Source organism: Macaca thibetana, chromosome 16 (genome assembly GCF_024542745.1).
Source record: "Macaca thibetana thibetana isolate TM-01 chromosome 16, ASM2454274v1, whole genome shotgun sequence".
Taxonomy (NCBI): Eukaryota; Metazoa; Chordata; class Mammalia; order Primates; family Cercopithecidae; genus Macaca; species Macaca thibetana.
Genome location: NC_065593.1, coordinates 15,947,500 through 15,968,449, shown reverse-complemented (window position 1 = coordinate 15,968,449; position 20,950 = coordinate 15,947,500). Strand labels below are relative to the sequence as shown.

Below are 20,950 nucleotides of genomic sequence, written 5' to 3'. Positions count from 1 at the left end.
TTTATTATTTTCCCTGTTCACTTTTTTTTTTTTTTTGAGATGGAGTCTCATTCTGTCACCCAGACTGGAATGCAGTGGTGTGATCTCGGCTCACTGCAACCTCTGCTGCCCAGGTTCAAGCAATTCTCCTGCCTCAGCCTCCAGAGTAGCTGCGATTGCAGGCACCTGCCACCGTGCCCAGCTAATTTGTGTAGGTTTTAGTAGACACTGGGTTTCACCATCTTGGCCATCTTGAACTCCTGACCTTGTGATCCACCTGCTTCGGCCTCCCAAAGTGCTGGGATTATAGGCGCAAGCCACCGTGCCTGGCCTCACTGTTCACTTTTCAAGCTGGTACAGTTTGCTATCCTTCTTGTGCCCCACCAAGCGTTTCTCCTGTGGTGCTCTGTATTGCCAAACCTAGACTATGTCTATTTCTTAGTGTATGCTATTTGTCTCATGTTTGTGTATACTCGATGTCTGAATGCTTAGAAGACATCCAGTAATTGATGAACAGAATAAAGGGAGGTATCTAGAATACCTTCCAGGTTTCTACTGGGGATAACTGGGCTGATATGGCACCCTTCAGAAAAATGGGACGTAGGAGAGAGACTTTTGGGGAGACAGAAGATGAGTTAAGGGGACATGTGGAGTTTTATGTTCCTATAGGGTATCTGAGTGGAGGAGCCCAGTAGGCATCTGGATATGTGAATCTGGAGTTCAGAGTGGTCTGGGCTGGGGCGATATGGATGTGGAAACTGTCAGCACTGAAGCCATGATTATGGCAAAAGGTACTCAGGAAAGGACCTAGAAAGAATAGAGAAGACCCGAGGAAAGAGTTGTGAGCATCACTTGTAAGCAGTAAGTCGAGGCAGAGGAACCAGCCTAAGAAGGAAACTTGAGAAAAGGACTGCTGGAGGGACTGAAGGAGAACCTGGAGGGACAGACGTCAAGGATGCCAAGAAGAGTGTGTTTCAAAGAGGAGACACAGGCAACCTCATCAAATAAACACAGCAATGCAGTGAAGGGCGGGCAGACTCTGCTCTCATGAAACATATACATCCCAGTAGTGGTGACAAGCATTAAAAAAATGCCAATATAAATAGTATAATATGTGCTACAAGGGATAAGAGAACAGGAGGGCCCTAAGTTAGACTGGGCAGTCAAGGGTGTTCTCTGTGAAGAAGTGACATTTAGATGAGAAAGAAGGGTACGAGTTAGCCAAGACATGACAGCAAGCTGGGGCTGGGGCTGGGGAAGGACCTTCCAGTCAGGAAACAGTATGTGGAGTGGCCCTGGAGCAGGAGAAAGCTTCTGATGAGCAGGACACTCTTAGGGGAGAAGTATCATGTCTGCAACTTTCAAATGATTCAGCAGTGAATACTGCGGACGTGAGTGTAATGGATACGCACGTATCTGAGCTGCTGAAATGAACAATTGTTTTCTGATACACAAGGGAGGGAGAATCCTTACCTGCAGGGCAATGGCTTCGTACAAAGGATGTGTTCAACAAAGCATTTCTGTTCTGTAGAGAGTTCCTGTAAACTATCCTTATCTTCTTCATCTACCACAGAAGACATTATATAGATGAAATGATGCTTAGACAAGTCTCAAATTAAAACGCTCATGATATTGGGTTAAATGCAATTAAGTTCTTGTCTGGAAACACTGCTTCTCAAATACTATGCTTTTCTGACACAGGCATGTGCTTTCCCAGGGGGTCTAGATTTCCGCCCCAAGAAGCAAAGTAGGATTTTCCTTGGTAATGTCTCTAAATGCAAAAATGTTTCACTAAGAAGAATGAGATCATTCTCTTCCAGGCTGTTCCTTACCCACACTGATTTTATTTCCATACAAATATGGAAATAATGCTTTTTCCAAAATGCTTGGGATCAGAAGTGTTTCAGATTTCATATATATATATTTTTTATTTTGGAATATGTGCATTATACTTAGTAGTTGAACATCTCTTACCTGAAAATCTAAAATCCTAAATGCTCCAATGAGCATTTCTGTTGAGTGTCATGACAGCACTCAAAAACTTTTGTAGCTCACTCAGGTTCAAGGATGGAAAAAAGAGTTTTGGATTTCAAATTTTCAGAGTAGGGTTACTCAATCTGTAACAGGTTTTTTTTTTCCTTTTTTTTAATGGAATCTCCCCCTGTTGCCCAGGCTGGAGTGCAGTGGCCCAATCTCTGCTCAATGCAACCTCTGCCTTCTAGATTCAAGTGATTCTCCTGCCTCAGCCTCCTGAGTAGCTGGGACTACAGGTGGATGCCACCATGCCCGGGTTTAAGTAGTAGACAGGGTTTCACCATGTTGGCCAGACTGGTCTCGAACTCTTGAACTCAGATGATCTACCTGCCTCAGCCTCCCAAAGTGTTGGGATTACAGGTATGAGCCACCACACCTGGCCTGTAACAGCTTTTTGAAATGTAATTCACAGTACCATACAAGTCATCCATTTAAAGTATACCCATTAAAGTATACAATTCAGTAAGTTTCTAGTGTAAGAACTGTATGCCTGGCTGGGTGCAGTGGCTCATGCTTGTAATCCCCAGCACTTTGGGAGGCCGAGGTGCGTGGATCACCTGAGGTCAGGAGTTCAAGACCAGCCTGGCCAACATGGCGAGACACTGTCTCTACCAAAAACACAAAAAATTAGCTGGACATGGTGGGCACCTGTAGTCCCAGCTACTCAGGAGGCTGAGGCAGGAGAATCGCTTCAACCCAGGAGGCGGAGGTTGCGGTGAGCCGAGAGTGCACTCTTGCACCACACCCTGGGCAAAAAGAGTGAAACTCCTTCTCAAAAGAAAAAACAAAAAACAAACAAAAAAATTGTATACCTATCATAACAATTTGGAATATTTTCATTTTCCCAAAAGAAATCCACATAACCATTAGCAATCACTCCTCAGTTTCTACCAAACTTTCCAGACCTAGGCAACTAATCTACTTTCTGTCTCTGTAGATCTGTCTATTCTGGACATCTCATATAAACAGCCATACAGTTATTTGTGACTGGCTTCTTTCACTTAGCATCTGTTCACAGTTCATCCATATTGTAGCATGTATCAGTACTTCATTACTTTTTATTGTTGAATAATATTCTGTTGTATAGACATACCACATTTTATCTATCCATTCATCAGCTTATGGACACTTGGGTATGTGGCTTTTGGGCTATGATGAATAATGCTGCTATGAACACTCATGTACCAGTATTTGTGTGGATACAGGTCTTCATTTCTCTTGGAAATATACTCAGGACTGGAACTATCAGGAATGTGGTAAATGAACAATCATTTGAGGAACTGCCAGATTGTTTTCCAAAGTGACTGTACCATTTTACATTTCTATAAGCACTGTATAAAGGTCCTCATTTTTTTCTACATCCTCAACACGTGTTAATGTCCATCTTTTTCATTTTAGCTATACTAGTAGATATGACATGATACCTCATTGTGGTTTTGTGGTATCTTATTTCCATAATGACTAATGATGTTGTATATCTTTTTATAGATATGCTATTTGCCCAACTGTATTGAATGCTAAGGGTTCTTTATATTGTTCTCCATACAAGTCCATTATCACACAAATATTTTCTCCCATTTTGTGGGCTGTTTTCCCTTTTCTAATAGTATCCTTGAAGGAAAAAAAGTTTTAAATTTTGATGGCCGGGTGCGGTGGATCACACCTGTAATCCTAGCACTTTGGGAGGCTGAGGCAGGTGGATCATTTGAGCCCATGAGTTTGAGACCAGCCTGGGCAACATGGTGAAACCCCATCTCTACAAAAGACACAAAAATTAGCCAGGCATGGTGGCTTACTCTTTTAGTCCCAGATACTTTGGGGGCTGAGGCAGGAGCATTGCTTGAGCCCAGGAGTTCGAGACTGCAGCGACCTATGACTGCACCACTGCACTCCCACCTAGACACCGTGTTAGCCAGGATGGTCTCGATCTCCTGACCTTGTGATCCGCCCACCTTGGCCTCCCAAAGTGCTGGGATTACAGGCGTGAGCCACCGCGTCCGGCCTTTTTTTTTTTTTAAAGCAAATTCTTCCAGACCCTGATTGAGTCAGTTTTGGTATTTTCTTTCTTGAAATTTGTCCATTCCATCTAGATTATGTAATGGCATACATTTTGTTCATAATACTCCCTTATAATCTTTTATTTCTTTAAGTTCAATATTAATATCCCTGCTTTTATTCCTGATTATAGTTAGTCTAGCTAAAGGCTTGTCAAATGTCGTTGATCTTTTCAAAGAACCTTTTGGTTTCACTGATTTTCTCTATCATTTTTCTATTCCAAACTACTTTTCTGAAATTTATTAAATCTATTTTTCCTCTGAAATCTATTAAAAGTGCAGAGAGTTAGTAAACTCACCTGATCCAAGAAATTTGTGAAGTTTATGAATCCAAGTTAGCCCAACACTATGTACACCAGCTTCATGAGTACAGTGATATCTTGAAGGACACTTGGGATCTGCAAATGGAATAATTAATGATACAAAAGTAGCCATTGGATAACTAAAAAAATTTACCTCAAATTTGTTGGCTACCCCACAGTAGCCTATGAACGCATTTGTTGATGCAAGGTTTTATAAAAGGCTTTCCTATTGTTAGGGGTTTTGAAATTTTAAAATTTGAATTCAAATTTCGAATATATTTAAGTACAGATATACCTCAGAGATACTGTGGGTTTGGTTCCAGACCATTGCAATAAAGTGAATATAGAAATAAAGTGAGTCACACAAATCATTTGGTCTCCCAGTACATATGAAAGTTGTGTTTACACTATGCAGAAGGTTATGTTTATACTAGTAGGTACGCAACAGCATTACGTCCAAAATATGTACACACCTTAACCATTTTTTATTGCTAAAAAATGCTGACGCAGAGACACAGTGAGCACATGCTGTGTGAAAATGGTGCTGATAGCCTTGCTTGATGCAGGGCTGCTGCAGCTTTCATTTGTTTAATAATAAAAAAAAAAAGCACTATCTGTGAACCACAATAAAATGAGGAGGTATGCCTGTATTCTGAAAAGTATAAAAAATGGCTGGGCATAGTGGCTCACGTCTGTAATCTCAGAACTTTGGGAGGCTGAGGTGGGTGGATCATGAAGTCAGGAGTTCGAGACCAGCCTGACCAACACGGTGAAAACCCGTCTCTACTAAAAATACAAAAATTAGCCAGGTGTGGTGGCAGCCGCCTGTAATTCCAGCTACTCAGGAGGCTGAGGCAGGAGAATTACTTGAACCCAGGAGGCAGAAGTTGCAATGAGCGCCGGGCGCGGTGGCTCAAGCCTGTAATCCCAGCACTTTGGGAGGCCGAGATGGGCGGATCACGAGGTCAGGAGATCGAGACCATCCTGGCTAACACGGTGAAACCCCGTCTCTACTAAAAATACAAAAAACTAGCCGGGCGAGGTGGCGAGCGCCTGTAGTCCCAGCTACTCGGGAGGCTGAGGCAGGAGAATGGCGTAAAGCCGGGAGGCGGAGCTTGCAGTGAGCAGAGATCCGGCCACCGCACTCCAGCCTGGGTGACAGAGCGAGACTCCGTCTCAAAAAAAAAAAGAAGTTGCAATGAGTGAGCCGAGATTGCACCACTGCAATCCAGCATGGGCGACAGAGTAAAACTCCGTCTCAAAAAATAAAAAAATAAAAAAACGCAATCTGAATGTTATTTTCTAAATATGAACACAAGAGGTTCACCAAAACATAAATACTTGCTGTCAAGTAACTCGTTTGTGCTTTTCTCTGTGCATTTATTTAGTTCTTCAAAAGAAAATGGTGGTTAAAATGGCAGCTCTGTAGAAAACCTATGTTTGCATACATCGACTTAAATAAAATTGTTGAAGCAAATGCACTCCTACAGCATAGGTATCACAAAAGACTTTAACACAACGGCTCAGGGAACAGTTCTATCAGTGTACTAAGGTGTGAAATGAGAAGTGAAGTTTAGTATGTCTTCATAATGTTGACTGACAGTTTTAAAGGTTATTTTCAGTTTGGGATGCTCTTTTTGTTTGACAATCATTTATAACTAAAAAGTATGAGTAGTTGTTACACAATTTTAATTAACTGGTTTTGAAACAAATATTTCTGTACCTCCTTTGAGCCCCAGTATCAGTGAGACAATCCTGAGACTAAAAGATAAGCTATTGAATACTTATTATTATGTATATTTATCTCTGTAACTCATGATTTTTATTATTAATATTAATAATGTTACTGGCCGGGTGTGGTGGCTCACGCCTGTAATCCCAGCCCTTTGGGAGGCTGAGGTGGGCAGATCGCCTAAGGTCAGGAGTTCAAGGCCAGCCTGACCAACATGGAGAAACCCCGTCTCTATTAAAAATACAAAATTAGCCAGGCGTGGTGGCTCACACCTGCAATCCCAGCTACTCGGGAGGCTGAGGCTGAGGCTGAGGCAGGAGAATTGCTCAAACCCGGGAGGTGGAGGTTGCGGTGAGCTAAGATTGCACCACTGCACTGCAGCCTGGGCAACAAGAGTGAAACTCCATCTCAAAAAACAAACAGACAAAATAATAATGTTATTAAAGTAAAAATAAAATACAGAGATAAGGTATATATTGAAGCTGATAAAATGGCACAATAACCCATAAAACCCCTAGATTAAATTTTCCTTTAACAGTCTCACTTTGTGATTAGTGACTTTATCATATATTAATGTTCTAAAGCTGATACATTATTTTTCTGTCTTATATATTGAGGTTCCATAAAACATCTTAGAAAACAGCATTCTGCTATAAAAAGTTTAAAAAACCTTCGTCTATGGGAATCATCTATCTGTTTGAATAATTAAAGTATTGAAAATTTTCTTTTCATTTGCCCGTATTTTAAGACTTAAGGCTCAAATCATCTCATCAAATCTAACATTGTTAAAATGACTTTTCAAAACCTGTAGTGCTAACATCAACAGAAAAATCTTAATACTGGGGTGTAAAACAAACTGATTACTAAAAAGAGCCAACATTTAGTTAACAGGAAATCTGTTAGACACTATCACTTTGTCACTAAGAAATCTGGTGTGCCTCAGTGATTATAATATGCCTTGTTCAGCACAATTATGAACAAGTCAAAAATTTCTTAGTTTCACATATGAAAATGTTACTCTCATTAGAAGAACCAAGAAAAGGCTGGGCATGGTGGCTTATGCCTAAAAAAATCCCAGCACCGCGGGAGGCCAAGGTGGACAGATAAGGAGTTCGAGACCAGCCTGACCACCATGGTGAAACCCCATCTGTACTAAAAATACAAAAATTAGCCAGGTGTGGTGGCGCATTCCTGTAATCCCAGCTACTTGGGAGGGTGAGGTGGGAGAATCGCTTGAACCTGGGGGGCAGAGGTTGAAGTGAGCCGAGATCGTGCCACTGCACTCCAGCTTGGGCAACAGGAGCAAAACTCCATCTCGAAAACAAACAAACAAACAAACAAACAAAAACAAAAACCCAAGAACAAAATGTCTACATCTACACTTAAGATTTCCCAAAGATATATGTATCTATATGAGGAAACCAATTAGTTTCTGTCACTTTACTTCATTTGGTCTGTTTCCTCATCTATAAAATTCTTAGACAACAGAAATCTCAAAATACCTTAATTAGACAAACCCAATGTATGCTCTTTGCTGGTTTGTTATGTAAGGAATTCTACCCCCTTAAATATTTTGGCTATACTTTAGTATAGAGTTGAGGCCAAAACTAGGCAAACTGGCTAACAAGAACTGTAAGGAGAATAGGTCAAATTGCTACAAGATTGAAATCCTCCTATGTTGCAGTGAATGACACGATTTCATTCTTTTTTAAAGCCAAATAGGGCTGGGCATGGTGGTTCACACCTGTGGACCAGCACTTTGAGAGGCCGAGGTGGGAGGATCACTTGAGCTCAGGAGTTTGAGCTTGGATGACATGGCAAAATCCCATATGTACCAAAAATACAAAAATTAGGCGTGTAGTCCCAGCTACTCCAGAGGCTGAGGTGGGAGGATTGTTTGAGCCTGGGGGGTGAAGGTTGCAGTGAGCCAAGATCACACCACTGTACTCCAGTCTAGGTGACAGTGAGATCATTATCACACACACACACACACACACACACACACACACACACACACACACACAAAGCCAAATGGTATTCCACTGCGTATATACACCACATTTTAAAAATCCATTTGGGGCCGGGCGCGTGGTGGCTCACATCTGTTATCCCAGCACTTTTGGAAGGCTGAGGCAGGTGGACTGCTTGAGGCCAGGAGTTTGAGACCAGCCTGGCCAACATGGTGAAACCCCACCTCTACTAAAAATACAAAAATTGTCAGGCGTGGTGGCTCACGCCTGGAATCCCAGCACTTTGGGAGGTCGAGGTGGATGGATCACGAGGTCAGGAGTTCAATACCAGCCTGGCCAATATGATGAGACCTTGTCTCCACTAAAAATAAAAAAATTAGCAGGGCGTGATGGCACGTGCCTGTAGTCCCAGCTACTAGGGAGGCTGAGGCAGAAGAATCGCTTGAACCCAGGAGGCAGAGGTTCCAGTGAGCCGAGATCGCGCTACTGCACTTCAGCCTGGGCAACAGAGCGAGACTCCGTCTCAAAATAAATGAATAAATAAAATAAAAATAAAAATACAAAAATTAGCCAGGCATGGTGGTGGATACCTGTAATCCAGCTACTTGGGAGGCTGAGCCAAAATAATCGCTTGAACCTGGGAGGTGGAGGTTGCAGTGAGTCGAGATTGCGCCACTAAACTCCAGCCTGGCTGATAGAGCCAGACACCGTCTCAACAACAACAACAACAACAACAAAAATCCATTTGGTCTGTTGATGGACACAGGTTGATTCAACATCTTAGCTATTGTGAATAACACTGCAATGGGCATGGCAGTGCAGGTATCTCTTCAACCTATTATTTCCTTCCCTTTTGACATATCCAGTAGTGGAACTACTGAATAATATGGTAGTTCTACTTTTGACAGGACCAGGAAAAATTCACTATTAGGAATCTGGGTGATCTGGACCAAAGACCACTATTTTAAAACTTGGAAATTTGCTCAGTCTGCCTTAGACAAAATGTGTACTATAGTGACTAAAAGGCTAAAAAAACCCAGTCAACTTTTTTTTTTTTTTTTTTTTTTTTTTTTTTTTGAGGCGGAGTCTCGCTCTGTCGCCCAGGCTGGAGTGCAGTGGCGCGATCTCGGCTCACTGCAAGCTCCGCCTCCCGGGTTCCCGCCATTCTCCTGCCTCAGCCTCCCGAGTAGCTGGAACTACAGGCGCCGCCACCACGCCCGGCTAATTTTTTTGTATTTTTAGTGGAGACGGGATTTCATTGTGTTAGCCAGGATGGTCTCGATCTCCTGACCTCGTGATCCGCCCGTCTCGACCTCCCAAAGTGCTGGGATTACAGGCTTGAGCCACCGCGCCCGGCCCCAGTCAACTTTTTAAAGGCTGGAACCACAGAACAAACACATGACATAGGAACAGTCTATGATAGTCTTACTATAAAAATCATGGGAAGAAAGCACTACATTTATTGAAGAGCTTACCTCTATGAAGTTTGATTGGACAAGAAAAGTCAGAATCAAAAGGGTCATCCTCTCCAGATGCCAGTTTCAAAGCAAGCTCCAACTCAACACATTCAAACACATACAGAGAAGGAATGAGGTCAATCCTGGAATCCCAGGACTTTTCTGACTGTAAAAAAAAAAGTGTTGTAATTTTGATCTTGCATGTTAATTTAAAAATGTACACAATTAAAAACAGGCAAAAAGCTGGGTCAGGGCCAGGTGCGATTGTTAATGCCTGTAATCCCAGCACTTTGGGAGGCCAAGGTGGGTGGGTGGATCATCTGAGGTCAGGAGTTCGAGACCAGCCTGGCCAACATAGTGAAACCCTGTCTCTACTAAAAATAAAAATTAGCCAGGCATGGTGGTGGGTGCCTGTAATCCCAGCTACTCGGGAGGCTGAGGCAAGAGAATCGCTTGAACCTGGGAAGCAGAGGTGGCAGTGAGCTGAGATCATGCCACTGCACTCCAGCCTGGGCACCAAGAGCGAAACTCCGCCTCAGAAAAAAAAAAAAAAAAGAAGCTGGGTCAAATAGCGCTTTCAAATTCTTAATTCCACCTCTATCCTAACAGTGCACTGCACTGTTATTCTGAAGAGATAACATCTCTCTTCCTTTAAGAAGATGTTTGTGAAAAAAGCCGATGCAGTGATTCCAAGGCTCTTTGTATCTGTCCCTGAAGACTGCAATATAGAGATCAGAAAGTAACACGCAGACGGGTGGACCAAGTAAGCTGGGCAACCTTCTAACTTCTTTCCACTTAGATTGCTAAGAGTGCCTCAGCTACTTTTTTAACTGTTTAATTTCCAAAATATCAGAAGTTCCATAAATAAGTTAAAATTCCTTCTCATATATTAAGCATTCATATTGGGTCAGGAAGTGTGCCAGGTATCGAAGATACAAACACCCACAGCAGCCTGCACTTACTGCTTGGTCATCTTCTTCTTCCCCTTCTAGCACGACACAGTGATACAGCATTCCTGATTCAGTGGCGATCACTAAGATATTGGGGACACAGGGTAAGCAGAGGATAGCACAAGCATCATAACCATAGTTATCTTCAGCCGCAGGATGCATGGGCAACGGACCCAACAGCTTTCCAATATTTCCAGGGCTAAAGAAGGAGTAAAAACATATTTGGGAAATGTTGACAATAAGCTTGCTCACCCCATAAAACCATTCTTTGACTTTGTTTTCCTCCAGCTATCATACCCTCATTATAAATGTAGGATATTCCCAATACTCCACCTTCTCGCTTTCCCACTCAGATTCTACTGCTCTGGTGTTTCTCAACCAGAGACAATTTTGCCCTAGAGGACAATGGCAATGTCTGAAGACATTTTGGCTTGTCACAACTGGTTGTCACAATGTGCGGGGAGGTATTGGCATCTAGTGGTTAGAGGCTAGAGGCTGCTAAACACTCCCCTACAGCACAGCACCTCTAAAACAATAATTCAGACCAAAATGTCAATAGTACAGAGGCTGGAAACCCTTGCCCTAAATTTGCTATGGTTTATGCTTTCACCACTCCACTGAAGCCACTGTGGCAAAGGTCACCTGCAAGATTTGCTAAATCCAAAAGGCACTTAACCTTCTGCTGCATTTATCACTGGTTAACAATTACTGCTACTCAATATCCTTAACAGCTATAACAATTCTTTCTTATAGTTCTCTCTTCCTACCTCTTTAAAGACAATTTTCTAATGTCCTTTTCTAATTTCTTTCTCTTAAATATTGGTGTTCTCCAGGATTCTGTTGTATGCTTTGACTTTTTTCAAAACACACACTTAAATGAGAGCTTATTAAACTATGCCTCATTTTAACTACCATCTATATTCCAAGACTACCAAATCCTTTTTTCTGAAATGTAGCTTCTCTTCAAGGCTTTGGATCCCTATAGTAAATCTGATTTGACAAATACTTATTATTGAGTGCCAGATGATTCTCCCAGTGAATGACTGTTTAGTTGATGAGGCAGACATTTAACTAGAATTAGTATACCATGTGATAAGTGCAAGAACAGAAGGATTTATGGTGTACAAAGGAATGACAAAAAGATACAAAGATAATGAAGAAAGCTATCAAAAACAAATAAGAAAAATAGAGAAAGAATGATTTCTGGGAAGGGGGTTGTTGAGCAGCTTATGCAAAGTCCTGGAAGCATGAAAGACAAGGAATTAAGAAGAAAACTTATTTAGTATGATAGGAGGCAAAGTACAAGGTCTAAAGCAATGGCAAAACAGCTAGACAGACATCCAGGACTGGCTTATGAAGTACATCATCTTGGATGCCATGTTAAACTATTCAGTCTGCTGGGTAACAGTGTATCACTAGAGGTTTAAATCAAGTAATGGAACTTCACTTTACAAATCAATCTGGTATTAGGGAGGAAGACATGGAAGGGTCCAAAATGGGATCTGGGGAAACTATTTAAGAAAATAACCTAGGCAGATGATGAAGTTCTGATGCACGGACAACGGAATGGAGAGAAGGGTGTATAACCAGGGGCACCCAATCTTTTGGCTTCCCTGGGTCACACTGGAAATTGTTTTGGGCCACACAGAAAATACACTAACAATAGGTGATGAGCATTTTTTTTTAAAAAAAAAAAAAGAAAGAAAAGAAAATCGCAAACAAATCTCATGATGTTCTAAGAAAGTTTACGAAGTGTTGGGCTGCATTCAAGGCTGTCCTGGGTTGTGCACAGTCCGTGAGTTGGACAAGCTTGGTGTATACTTCCAAAAAATTTTAATCACAAAATCCACAGAAATTTGGGACTTTGATCAGTCCCAAATGTAAGGATGAAGATAACTTTTGGGTTTTGGGCTAAGGTTACTAGGCAGATCACGGTTTGGACAAATGAGGGCTCAGCAGTAAGAGGAGAAGGGGTAAGGGAAGGTACTAACGTTACCACAAAATCCTCCTGAGCTCATGTGTGAAAGGCAGAGAACATTTCTGCAAGGCGAATGCACTCAATAGTGAATCCTCACCATTCTGTAACCTGTCAAGCTCTTTCATCTTTCTTATCTTTATGGTTTTGCATACTTTCTTCTCTCTTCTGTACCCACTTCCGACTGTCTAGTGAATTCTTCAAGTCCAAGCTTTTGTCATAGCATTTCCTCAAAGTCTTCCAACATCAGCAGGTCTACTCATTTACTCCATCACACTCCTGAAGAACCCGGTGATGCCCTGAGCACATGACACTGTACTATAGTTACTGGTTTAGTTGTATGCCCTTCTGATAGATAAGGAACCACATGGTAGGAATGTTGCCTTCAATCTTGTATTTCCATCTTCTGCCACACAGTGGGCCCTGAATAAGTATGTTAAGTCGATTTATAAGCAAATAAACTCTAATGCTCAGTCCTTAGCCTTATGCCTCTGCAGTTTTCCCTCAAATTCTTATCCTGTATAGACTCTCTCACCATGACAGATGATTCTCATACCTCTATTTTAATTCTTCTTGTCTCTCATCATCCTGTATTTCCAACTGTCCATGGAATATTTCCATTTTATTGGTCCAATACTATCTTACACTGATTTACTTAAAAATAAAGTTTCTCCCCCAATTAGCTGCCTTTACTGACCTGTTTCTGTTCATGGCATACTCCCTTATCCAAACAGTAACTAAGTCTTATTTATCCTTCCTTTGTTGCTATCTACTGTGTTTAATTTTTCTCTCTGTTCTACTACCACCCAAGTTCAAACTCTCATAAATTATAAGCTCAATTTTGCAAAAGCTTCTTTAAAAGTCTCTGTCCCAGTCCCTTTCCTAACCAATTGTTTTGTCCTTCTGCTCAGAAACCATCACTGGCTTCCTACTACCCTATTCCTACAGAAAAAAAAAATCCACACTCACTCTTTAAAGAGGTATTTTTAATGCCAGCAAATTTTCTTAGGGCAGATACTTCTAGCTTTATCACTTAATGCTCCCTACATGAATCCTCAGCTGTAGCCCAGAATGTCTAATAAATGAAGCTTGAATGACACTTGCACTTGCTTATTTTCAGACTCTACTTTATGCTGCCCTTGACAGAAATGCCTTCACCCTTCCTTGATACTTCACTTAATCCTGAATGAACCCTCTAAGTCACACATGACATCGCTGCTTCTCTACAAAAATTTCCTCAACCTCGCAGTCAGAATGACCTCTCCTTCCTCTGGTTCTGACTGTCTGTGTACCAATACTGTGGTATACATAGTATTTTTTCATCTGTATGTATCTTTCTCCCCACAACTGGGACATAAATACCAGATTACCATGTCTACATGGTGCCTTGTTCATATAAGATAAACCATAAGCACTTGTTCGGATAACTAGAATTTGTGAACACAAATCCAGGCCTATCATAAGTGATTATCCAAGAATTCTATAGAACTTACCCAAATAACATGAAGAAATGAGAGGCCAAATGATCTGTACTAACCCTTTCTCAAAAAGATGCAAGCCAAGCATCGGAAGGCTGCAACATTTCCACAGACTCAAAAACATGGCTCCCGAGTCCAGCCTCAACGATCTCTACTGGAGCCCAAGCTGAGTTTTCATTTCAGGTGGGTGACCGCCACAACTCACCTGTGTAACAGACTGATGTATGTCAGGAAAGTCTCTCCATTCTCATATAAGATGTACAGTGGGTATGCCACTACTTCGTCTTTGCCTTTTTGTCCAAATAGAGTCTTTGGGACTGCTGCCAATGGCCCAAAGTCAAATGCCACTGCTGTCTCTCCTAGAGATGCAGTATATGCCCTTCTGGAAAGAGATGTAAAAACCAACTTGTTAAAAACAAGAACAACAAAAAATAAAAATAAAAAAAACCAAAACAAAACCACAAAATAATAATAGGAGGTAGGTATATACAGCATTTGTAGGCAATGGATTAAAAAGACAAAAAATGATTATGAAGAAGGTTAACATTTAAACATTCTCAGCTGGGTGCTGTGGCTCATGCCTGTAATCCCAGCAATTTGGGAGGCTGAGGCGGGTGGATCACTTGAGGTCAGGAGTTCGAGACCAGCCTGGCCAACATGGTAAAACCCCGTCTCTACTAAAAATACAAATATTAGCTGGGCGTGGTGGCGGGCGCCTGTAATCCCAGCTACTTGGGAGGCCGAGGCAGAATCACTTGAACCTGGGAGGCAAAGGTTGGAGTGAGCCAAGATCATGCCATTGCACTCCAGCCTGAGTGACAGAGTGAGACTCCATCTCAAAAGAAAAAAAAAAAAAAACTCATGAAATTAAGTGAAAAAAGCTAGCCATAAAATTATTTGGTTCTACTCTCATCTTAAATAGTTTAAATACACAGATATACAAATAGCAAAAATATATACATACACACAAATGCAAAAAGGAAACAGGAAAACACATGAAAACATCAACAGTTGTCTCTGAGCAGCAGGATCCGTAAGTTCTACAAGTAATTTCAAAGCACCTACTCAGTGCCAGGTCTTTTCTAGGGTCTGGGAATATGTCAGTGAATTAAACAAATGCCCTGCCCTCTAGAGAGAGACATACCACAAAAAGAAATAAAGATGGAACATAAACTCAAAAAATATCATGAAAATCAAGTAGGGTAAGAGGGTACTGATGGAGGTGGTACTTTACACTAGTTGGTACGGGAAAGACTCTGATAAGACATATGAGCAAAGATCTGAAAGAAGTAAGCAAGCAAGTCTGTGGTTAACTAGGGAAGGAGCAGTCAAGGTGGAGAGCAAACGTCTAAGGTAGAAGTGCTTAACGTCTGTGGAATGGCAAGGAGGCCAAGGTGCCTGGAGCAGAGAGCCAGGGCACAGAGAGAGGAATGAAGCTGGAAAGTCAATCAGGTGGCATACCTGTGGAACCTTTATAGGTAAAGATTCTGGGAAATCAATGGGGTGTGGAGAGCAGGGAAGTAGAATGATCTGATTAAACTGATCTGATTAAACTGTATATTAAAGTAGAATGATCTGATTAAATTTTGGCTGCTGTATTGAAACAGGCTATAGCTATAGGAGATTACAAAAGATTTTCAATTTCTTCTTAATACTTTGATCTATTTTTCTCAATTTTCTACAGCAAATATACATTATATCAAGAAGACGAATCATAAAACCATGCTGTTTTTGCATTTAAAATTTAGTGTAGTTATTCAGGAAGATTCTAGTTCAATACAAGGTTAACAAATATGGTTAAAATGAAATCACAATTTCATATAGCTGAGAAAGCAAACATCAATGCAAGATATTATCTTAGTTTCTTTATCACATAGAAAGGTGATAAAGAAATGAATGGTGGCTCAGGCCTGTAATTCCAGCACTTTGGGAGGCTGAGACGAGCAGGATCACTTGAGCCCAAGAGTTCCAGACAAGCCTGGCCAACATGACGAAACCCTGTTTCTACTAAAAATACACTTACTTCTCACATTACCAAAAGCATGCTAGTCACCTCTGCAAAACCTTGCAGTATGTTAAAACTGCATTTATAATCCCAATAAGCTAATTTAAAAAACCATTTTATGACTCAAATAAAAACTTACCCTTTATTGAGTACTAGGCTTTCCTCTTCGGCTTCTGAAAGTATAATCACCTTAGTGGGTGTCTGGGGCTCACGTAGCGAGTAAATTCTAGCAACCAAAAGAGAAGAAAACCAGCACTTAAAATTCTCTTTTCGTTTCCCAAAACTGCACTTTCCTCTCCATCTAGTCAGTTCTTGAGAATTTTCCCACCACTTATCACAACTATTTCTTTGCAAAAATCTTGCTGTTGCAAAGTAGTCTACTTCATTTATTGTTTAACTACATGAGGGAGGTTTCACTGGGACCTGAAGAAATGTTCTCTATCCTTACCAATATTCTTTAACAGCCTATTCCATACCACTGCACCTCTGTCACTTCCGTCCTGAGCCCTTAGCTATACTCGCCTTGTCCAGTCATCTCACTATTGCCCCTAAGCTTGCCAGTTTTCCTTCAACTACACACATCTATCTCTGCCTATTAGACACCAAATCCCACCAGAGAAAGAACCGTATCTTATTCTTTATATGCCAACTGGCTGACAGAGTGAGTGACATTTAGCCTGCAAATCTATTTATGTGTTTGTTCTATAAAAACCCAACATTGGCCGGGCACAGTGGCTCACACCTATAATCCTAGCACTTTGGGAGGCTGAGGTGCGCGGATCACTTGAGGTCAGGAGTTTGTGACCAGCCTGGCCAACATGGTGAAACCCTGTCTCTACTAAAAATACAAAAAATATTTGGGTGTGGTGGCACACACCTGTAATCCCAGCTGCTTGGGAGGCTGAGGCAGGAGAATCGCTTGAATCTGGGAGGTGGAGGTTGCAGAGAGCTGGAGGCTGGAGTGAGCCAAGATCATGCCACTGCACTCCAGCTTGGGTGACAGAGTGAGACTCCATTTAAAAAAAAAAAAGAACCAAACAAACAAACCCAATATCATATCATCTCTATTTTCTCAAGGTAAAGTATGATACTGATTTTTTTTAACCAAAATTATTTTAAAGTAACCTATATTTCACAGCATATAAGGCTATTGTGAAAAAGGGAAAGAATTTTCAAAAGGCCAGTAATGTCATTTTAGAAATCCAATGTCCCTTACAATCACTTATTTTGTCTGACGCCACTAAGAATTTTTAAACTTGGTTTCTTCTAATATCAATAAAATGCCACATTAAGTAGTTAATAAATGTTTTTCATGATAATTTGATCCATTTGAATACACATTTATTACAGTCTTCCTAGGTTCCTACAAGCGTTACTAACTTGAAAATACACATAAATACTAGACAATAATGTTGTATTGGGGAACAGTGAAAGAAAAAGAAAGTGTAACAGGGCATTCGGTGAAAATTTCCTTTTGCTCTGAAATAGCCCAAAATCTCCAAAGCTTAGGAAAACAGAAGTGTTAAGTACCACATATTTTAAAAAAGAACCTTCAATATCTGGGGCCAGACACTTCCTCTGGGGCTTAAGAACTGTACCTACGTTATCTTCCCACCATCTCCTTTTCCATCATAGGATATAAAAGGAAGACTAAGAAGAGAGGATGTCAAAGAGTCCTTCGGAGTACAGTATAATGTTTGTGCTGGGAAGATTTTCCCTCCCCTCTTTCTCTGCCCTGAACTCCAAAGCCAAACAGGTGGGCAGGGAAGGCTCTAGGAAAGAGCCAGATGTGGAGGTACCTGTAACAAGGGAGACTGGTGCATTTCCTAGCTGAATGCCCCTTAGTCACTTAGTAGCTGTCTCAGTTATTAGATCGAAAAAACATAGCAATACACACATATCACGTTCAGTACCATCTACAGTTTCAGGCATTCACTGGGGGGTCTTGGAATATACACCCTGCAGATAAGGTATACTGTACCCCATCTTGAGAGAGGATTCAGGGCATAGAGAACTGACAGGAGCCAATGGGAGCCAGAGCTCCTCAGTGATGGGGAGAGCTGGAAGTTCAACACTGCCCTCCAACACACACACACACACACACACACACACACACACACACACACACACACACACACACACCATCTATGCAGAGACTACCACATCAGCAGAGTTCACTGGTGACAGATGGAACGAGATTAAAACAAGAGCAGGCATACTTCCCCATCACTACCAGTTTGGTAAGATCTCTACCTCACCTATCCCACTCCCCTACCCCACACTGAAGGAGTTAGATTTGGGGGAAGGAGGAGGCAGCCCATTCCTTACACTTCACCCTATGCTCCAAAGTGCTGGGATAAGAGGAAGAGTGAAAGAGCAGACCGCACACTCTCCAATCGCTTCTGATCCCACAAAACACAGGTCTGACCTACAAAAGGGCCAGGACATAGTTGTGAAATAGATTTGAGATCAAATAGCTTTTGAAATTTTTATTTTCTTTAGATAGGGTTTCACTCTGTTACCCAGTGGTATGATCATGGCTCACTGCAGCCTCAAACTCCTGGGCTCAAGCAATCTTCCTATCTCAGTCTCCTGAGTAGCTAGGACTACCGGCACATGCCATTATGCCCAGCTAATTTTTCTGCAGAGACAGGATCTCACTGCGTTGCCCACATTGGTCTCAAACTCAGGGGCTCAAGTGATCCTCCCACCTCGGCCTCCCAAAATGCTGGGATTACAGGTGTGAGCCACTGCAACTGGCCAAGATTAGAGTTTTAAACTGGACACACTGTTTTCATAACAAGAAGTAACAAGAAAGCTATGGGGATCTGTACAAGACACCATTAAGGGGGGAGCCGTTCAGCAGTGAAGGAAGATTTAGTAGAGCACAGTTAAAAGCAGTGATTAAGAAAAATAAAACTGAAGGTATCTGTACTTCTGCTGAGTCCTCCCAATTAACGATCCAGAAAGTTAACTGATAATATAGTAGAAATCTACATAGCATTAGGGCATTTAATAATAGAGTGCAAAGCTTAGAAGAGGCTTTAGAAACTATTGAATCAAACCTGCTCAACTTAAAAGATTGGAAACTGAGCCACCCCCATCCCTAAAAAGAAGCTCAAGATCTCAAAGATAACAGAAGAGGAGGTGGGACAAGAATTCAAATCTCTGAATTTATACTTATATTCTCTTTCTTTTATGCTACATTATCACCAAAAGGTGACATGATGAAAGAGTTTTGGAAAGATTATTCTAATGTGTCAGATTAGGAAAGGAGATACTTGGAGGCAGGAAGACTCGTTGAGAAGGAATAGTGGTAAGTAAGGCACGTAAGTTAGGGCAGTTAGGTGATTCTTATGATTGAGAATGGGTTACAACAGCCATCAGATAAAAGCAGACTCATTCAATGACTCACTTTGTTCTATGTTGAGCTGTTAACTGGCAAACAGAAACAGAGCTTTCCCACTTGCAAGGCTTCAAGAGAGAGAAAAATAAAATTTACCTTATTACGTTGTCTGATGTTAACAGCACTATGTGGGGATCCAGTATTTCACTTGGATACCATGCAGCATGCTTTAGAGTCAGAGAGGTAGAACTGGTGAAAAATCTCTCAGCAACTGGAGTGGTACTAAAATAAAGATAATAATTTTCCAAAACATTTTATACAACTTTGATGAAAAATCTTTTTTTTTTTTTTTTTTTTTGAGACGGAGTCTTGCTCTGTCTCCCAGGCTGGAGTGCAGTGGCCCGATCTCAGCTCATTGCAAGCTCCGCCTCCCGGGTCCACGCCATTCTCCTGCCTCAGCCTCCCGAGTAGCTGGGACTACAGGCACCCGCCACCTCACCCGGCTAGTTTTTTTTGTATTTTTTAGTAGAGACGGGGTTTCACCGTGTTAGCCAGGATGGTCTCGATCTCCTGACCTCATGATCCACCCGTCTCGGCCTCCCAAAGTGCTGGGATTACAGGCTTGAGCCACCGCGCCCAGCCGATGAAAAATCTTCTAAAGGAACTTCTTTTTTTTTTTTTTTGAGATGGAGTTTCTCTCTTGTTGTCCAGGCTAGAGTTTAATGGCACAATCTTGGCTCACTGCAACCTCCATCTACTGGGTTCAAGCGATTCTCCTGCCTCAGCCTCCCGAATAGCTGGAATTACAGGCACCTGCCATCACGCCCAGCTAATTGTTTGTTTTCAGTAGAAAGGGGGTTTCGCCATTGGTCAGGCTGGTCTCAAACTCCCGATCTCAGGTGATCTGCCCGCCTCGGCCTCCCAAAGTGCTGGAATTACAGGTGTGAGCCACCGTAAAAGGCCCTAAAGGAATTTCTATTTTAACACTCTTTGCTTCTCTTTCCTTCAAATGTATTTCCCTGAAATCATGCTGAGAGGGCATTCAAGGCATCTATTCAAACAATATCAAAGAATTGAAATAAAAATATCTTCTAAATTATAGCACATTGGCTGGGTGCGATGGCTCACACTTATCTTAGCACTTTGGGAGGCCAAGATGGGTGGATCACCTGAGGTCAGGAGTTTGAGATCAGCCTAGTCAACATAGTGAAACCTCGTCTCCACTAAAAATACAAGAATTAGGCAAGTGTGGTGGCGCGTGCCTGTATTCCCAGTTACCCATGAAGCTGAGGCAGGAGAATCGCTGGAACCCAGGAGGCGGAGGCCACAGTGAGCTGAGCTCGCGCCACTGCACTCCAGCCTGGGCTGAGGAGGTTGCAGTGAGCTGAGATCATGCAACTGCACTCCAGCTTGGACTACAGAGCGAGACTCTGTCTCAAAATATATAATTTATTTTAATAATTTAATTAAATTTTATTTATTTATTTATTTGAGATGAAGTCTCGCTCTGTGGCTCAAGCTGGAGTGCAGTGGTGCGATCTTGGCTCACTGCAACCTCCGCCTTCCGGGTTTAAGCAATACTTGTGCCTTATCCTCTTGAGTAGCTAGGACTACAGGTGTGTGCCATCACACCCAGCTGATTTTTTGTATTTTAGTAGAGATGAGGTT

General features: G+C 41.7%; 2 protein-coding genes across 2 annotated transcripts in view; one reads left to right on the top strand and one right to left on the bottom strand.

Annotated features, from left to right (window-relative positions):
* The window catches only part of RPAIN (RPA interacting protein), a 56,000-nt gene that overhangs the window by 14,938 nt on the left and 20,112 nt on the right, over positions 1-20,950 (top strand). The gene's annotated exons all lie outside the window — the stretch shown is intronic.
* NUP88 (nucleoporin 88) overlaps positions 1-20,950 on the bottom strand; it is a 34,836-nt gene that overhangs the window by 7,322 nt on the left and 6,564 nt on the right. Inside the window, exons 3-9 of the mRNA XM_050765305.1 lie at positions 19,439-19,564; positions 16,076-16,162; positions 14,137-14,313; positions 10,491-10,677; positions 9,547-9,694; positions 4,367-4,465; positions 1,453-1,543 (exon numbers count right to left, since the gene is read on the bottom strand). Coding sequence (XP_050621262.1) covers positions 1,453-1,543; positions 4,367-4,465; positions 9,547-9,694; positions 10,491-10,677; positions 14,137-14,313; positions 16,076-16,162; positions 19,439-19,564 — 915 coding nt within the window. The remainder of the gene's footprint in view (positions 1-1,452; positions 1,544-4,366; positions 4,466-9,546; positions 9,695-10,490; positions 10,678-14,136; positions 14,314-16,075; positions 16,163-19,438; positions 19,565-20,950) is intronic.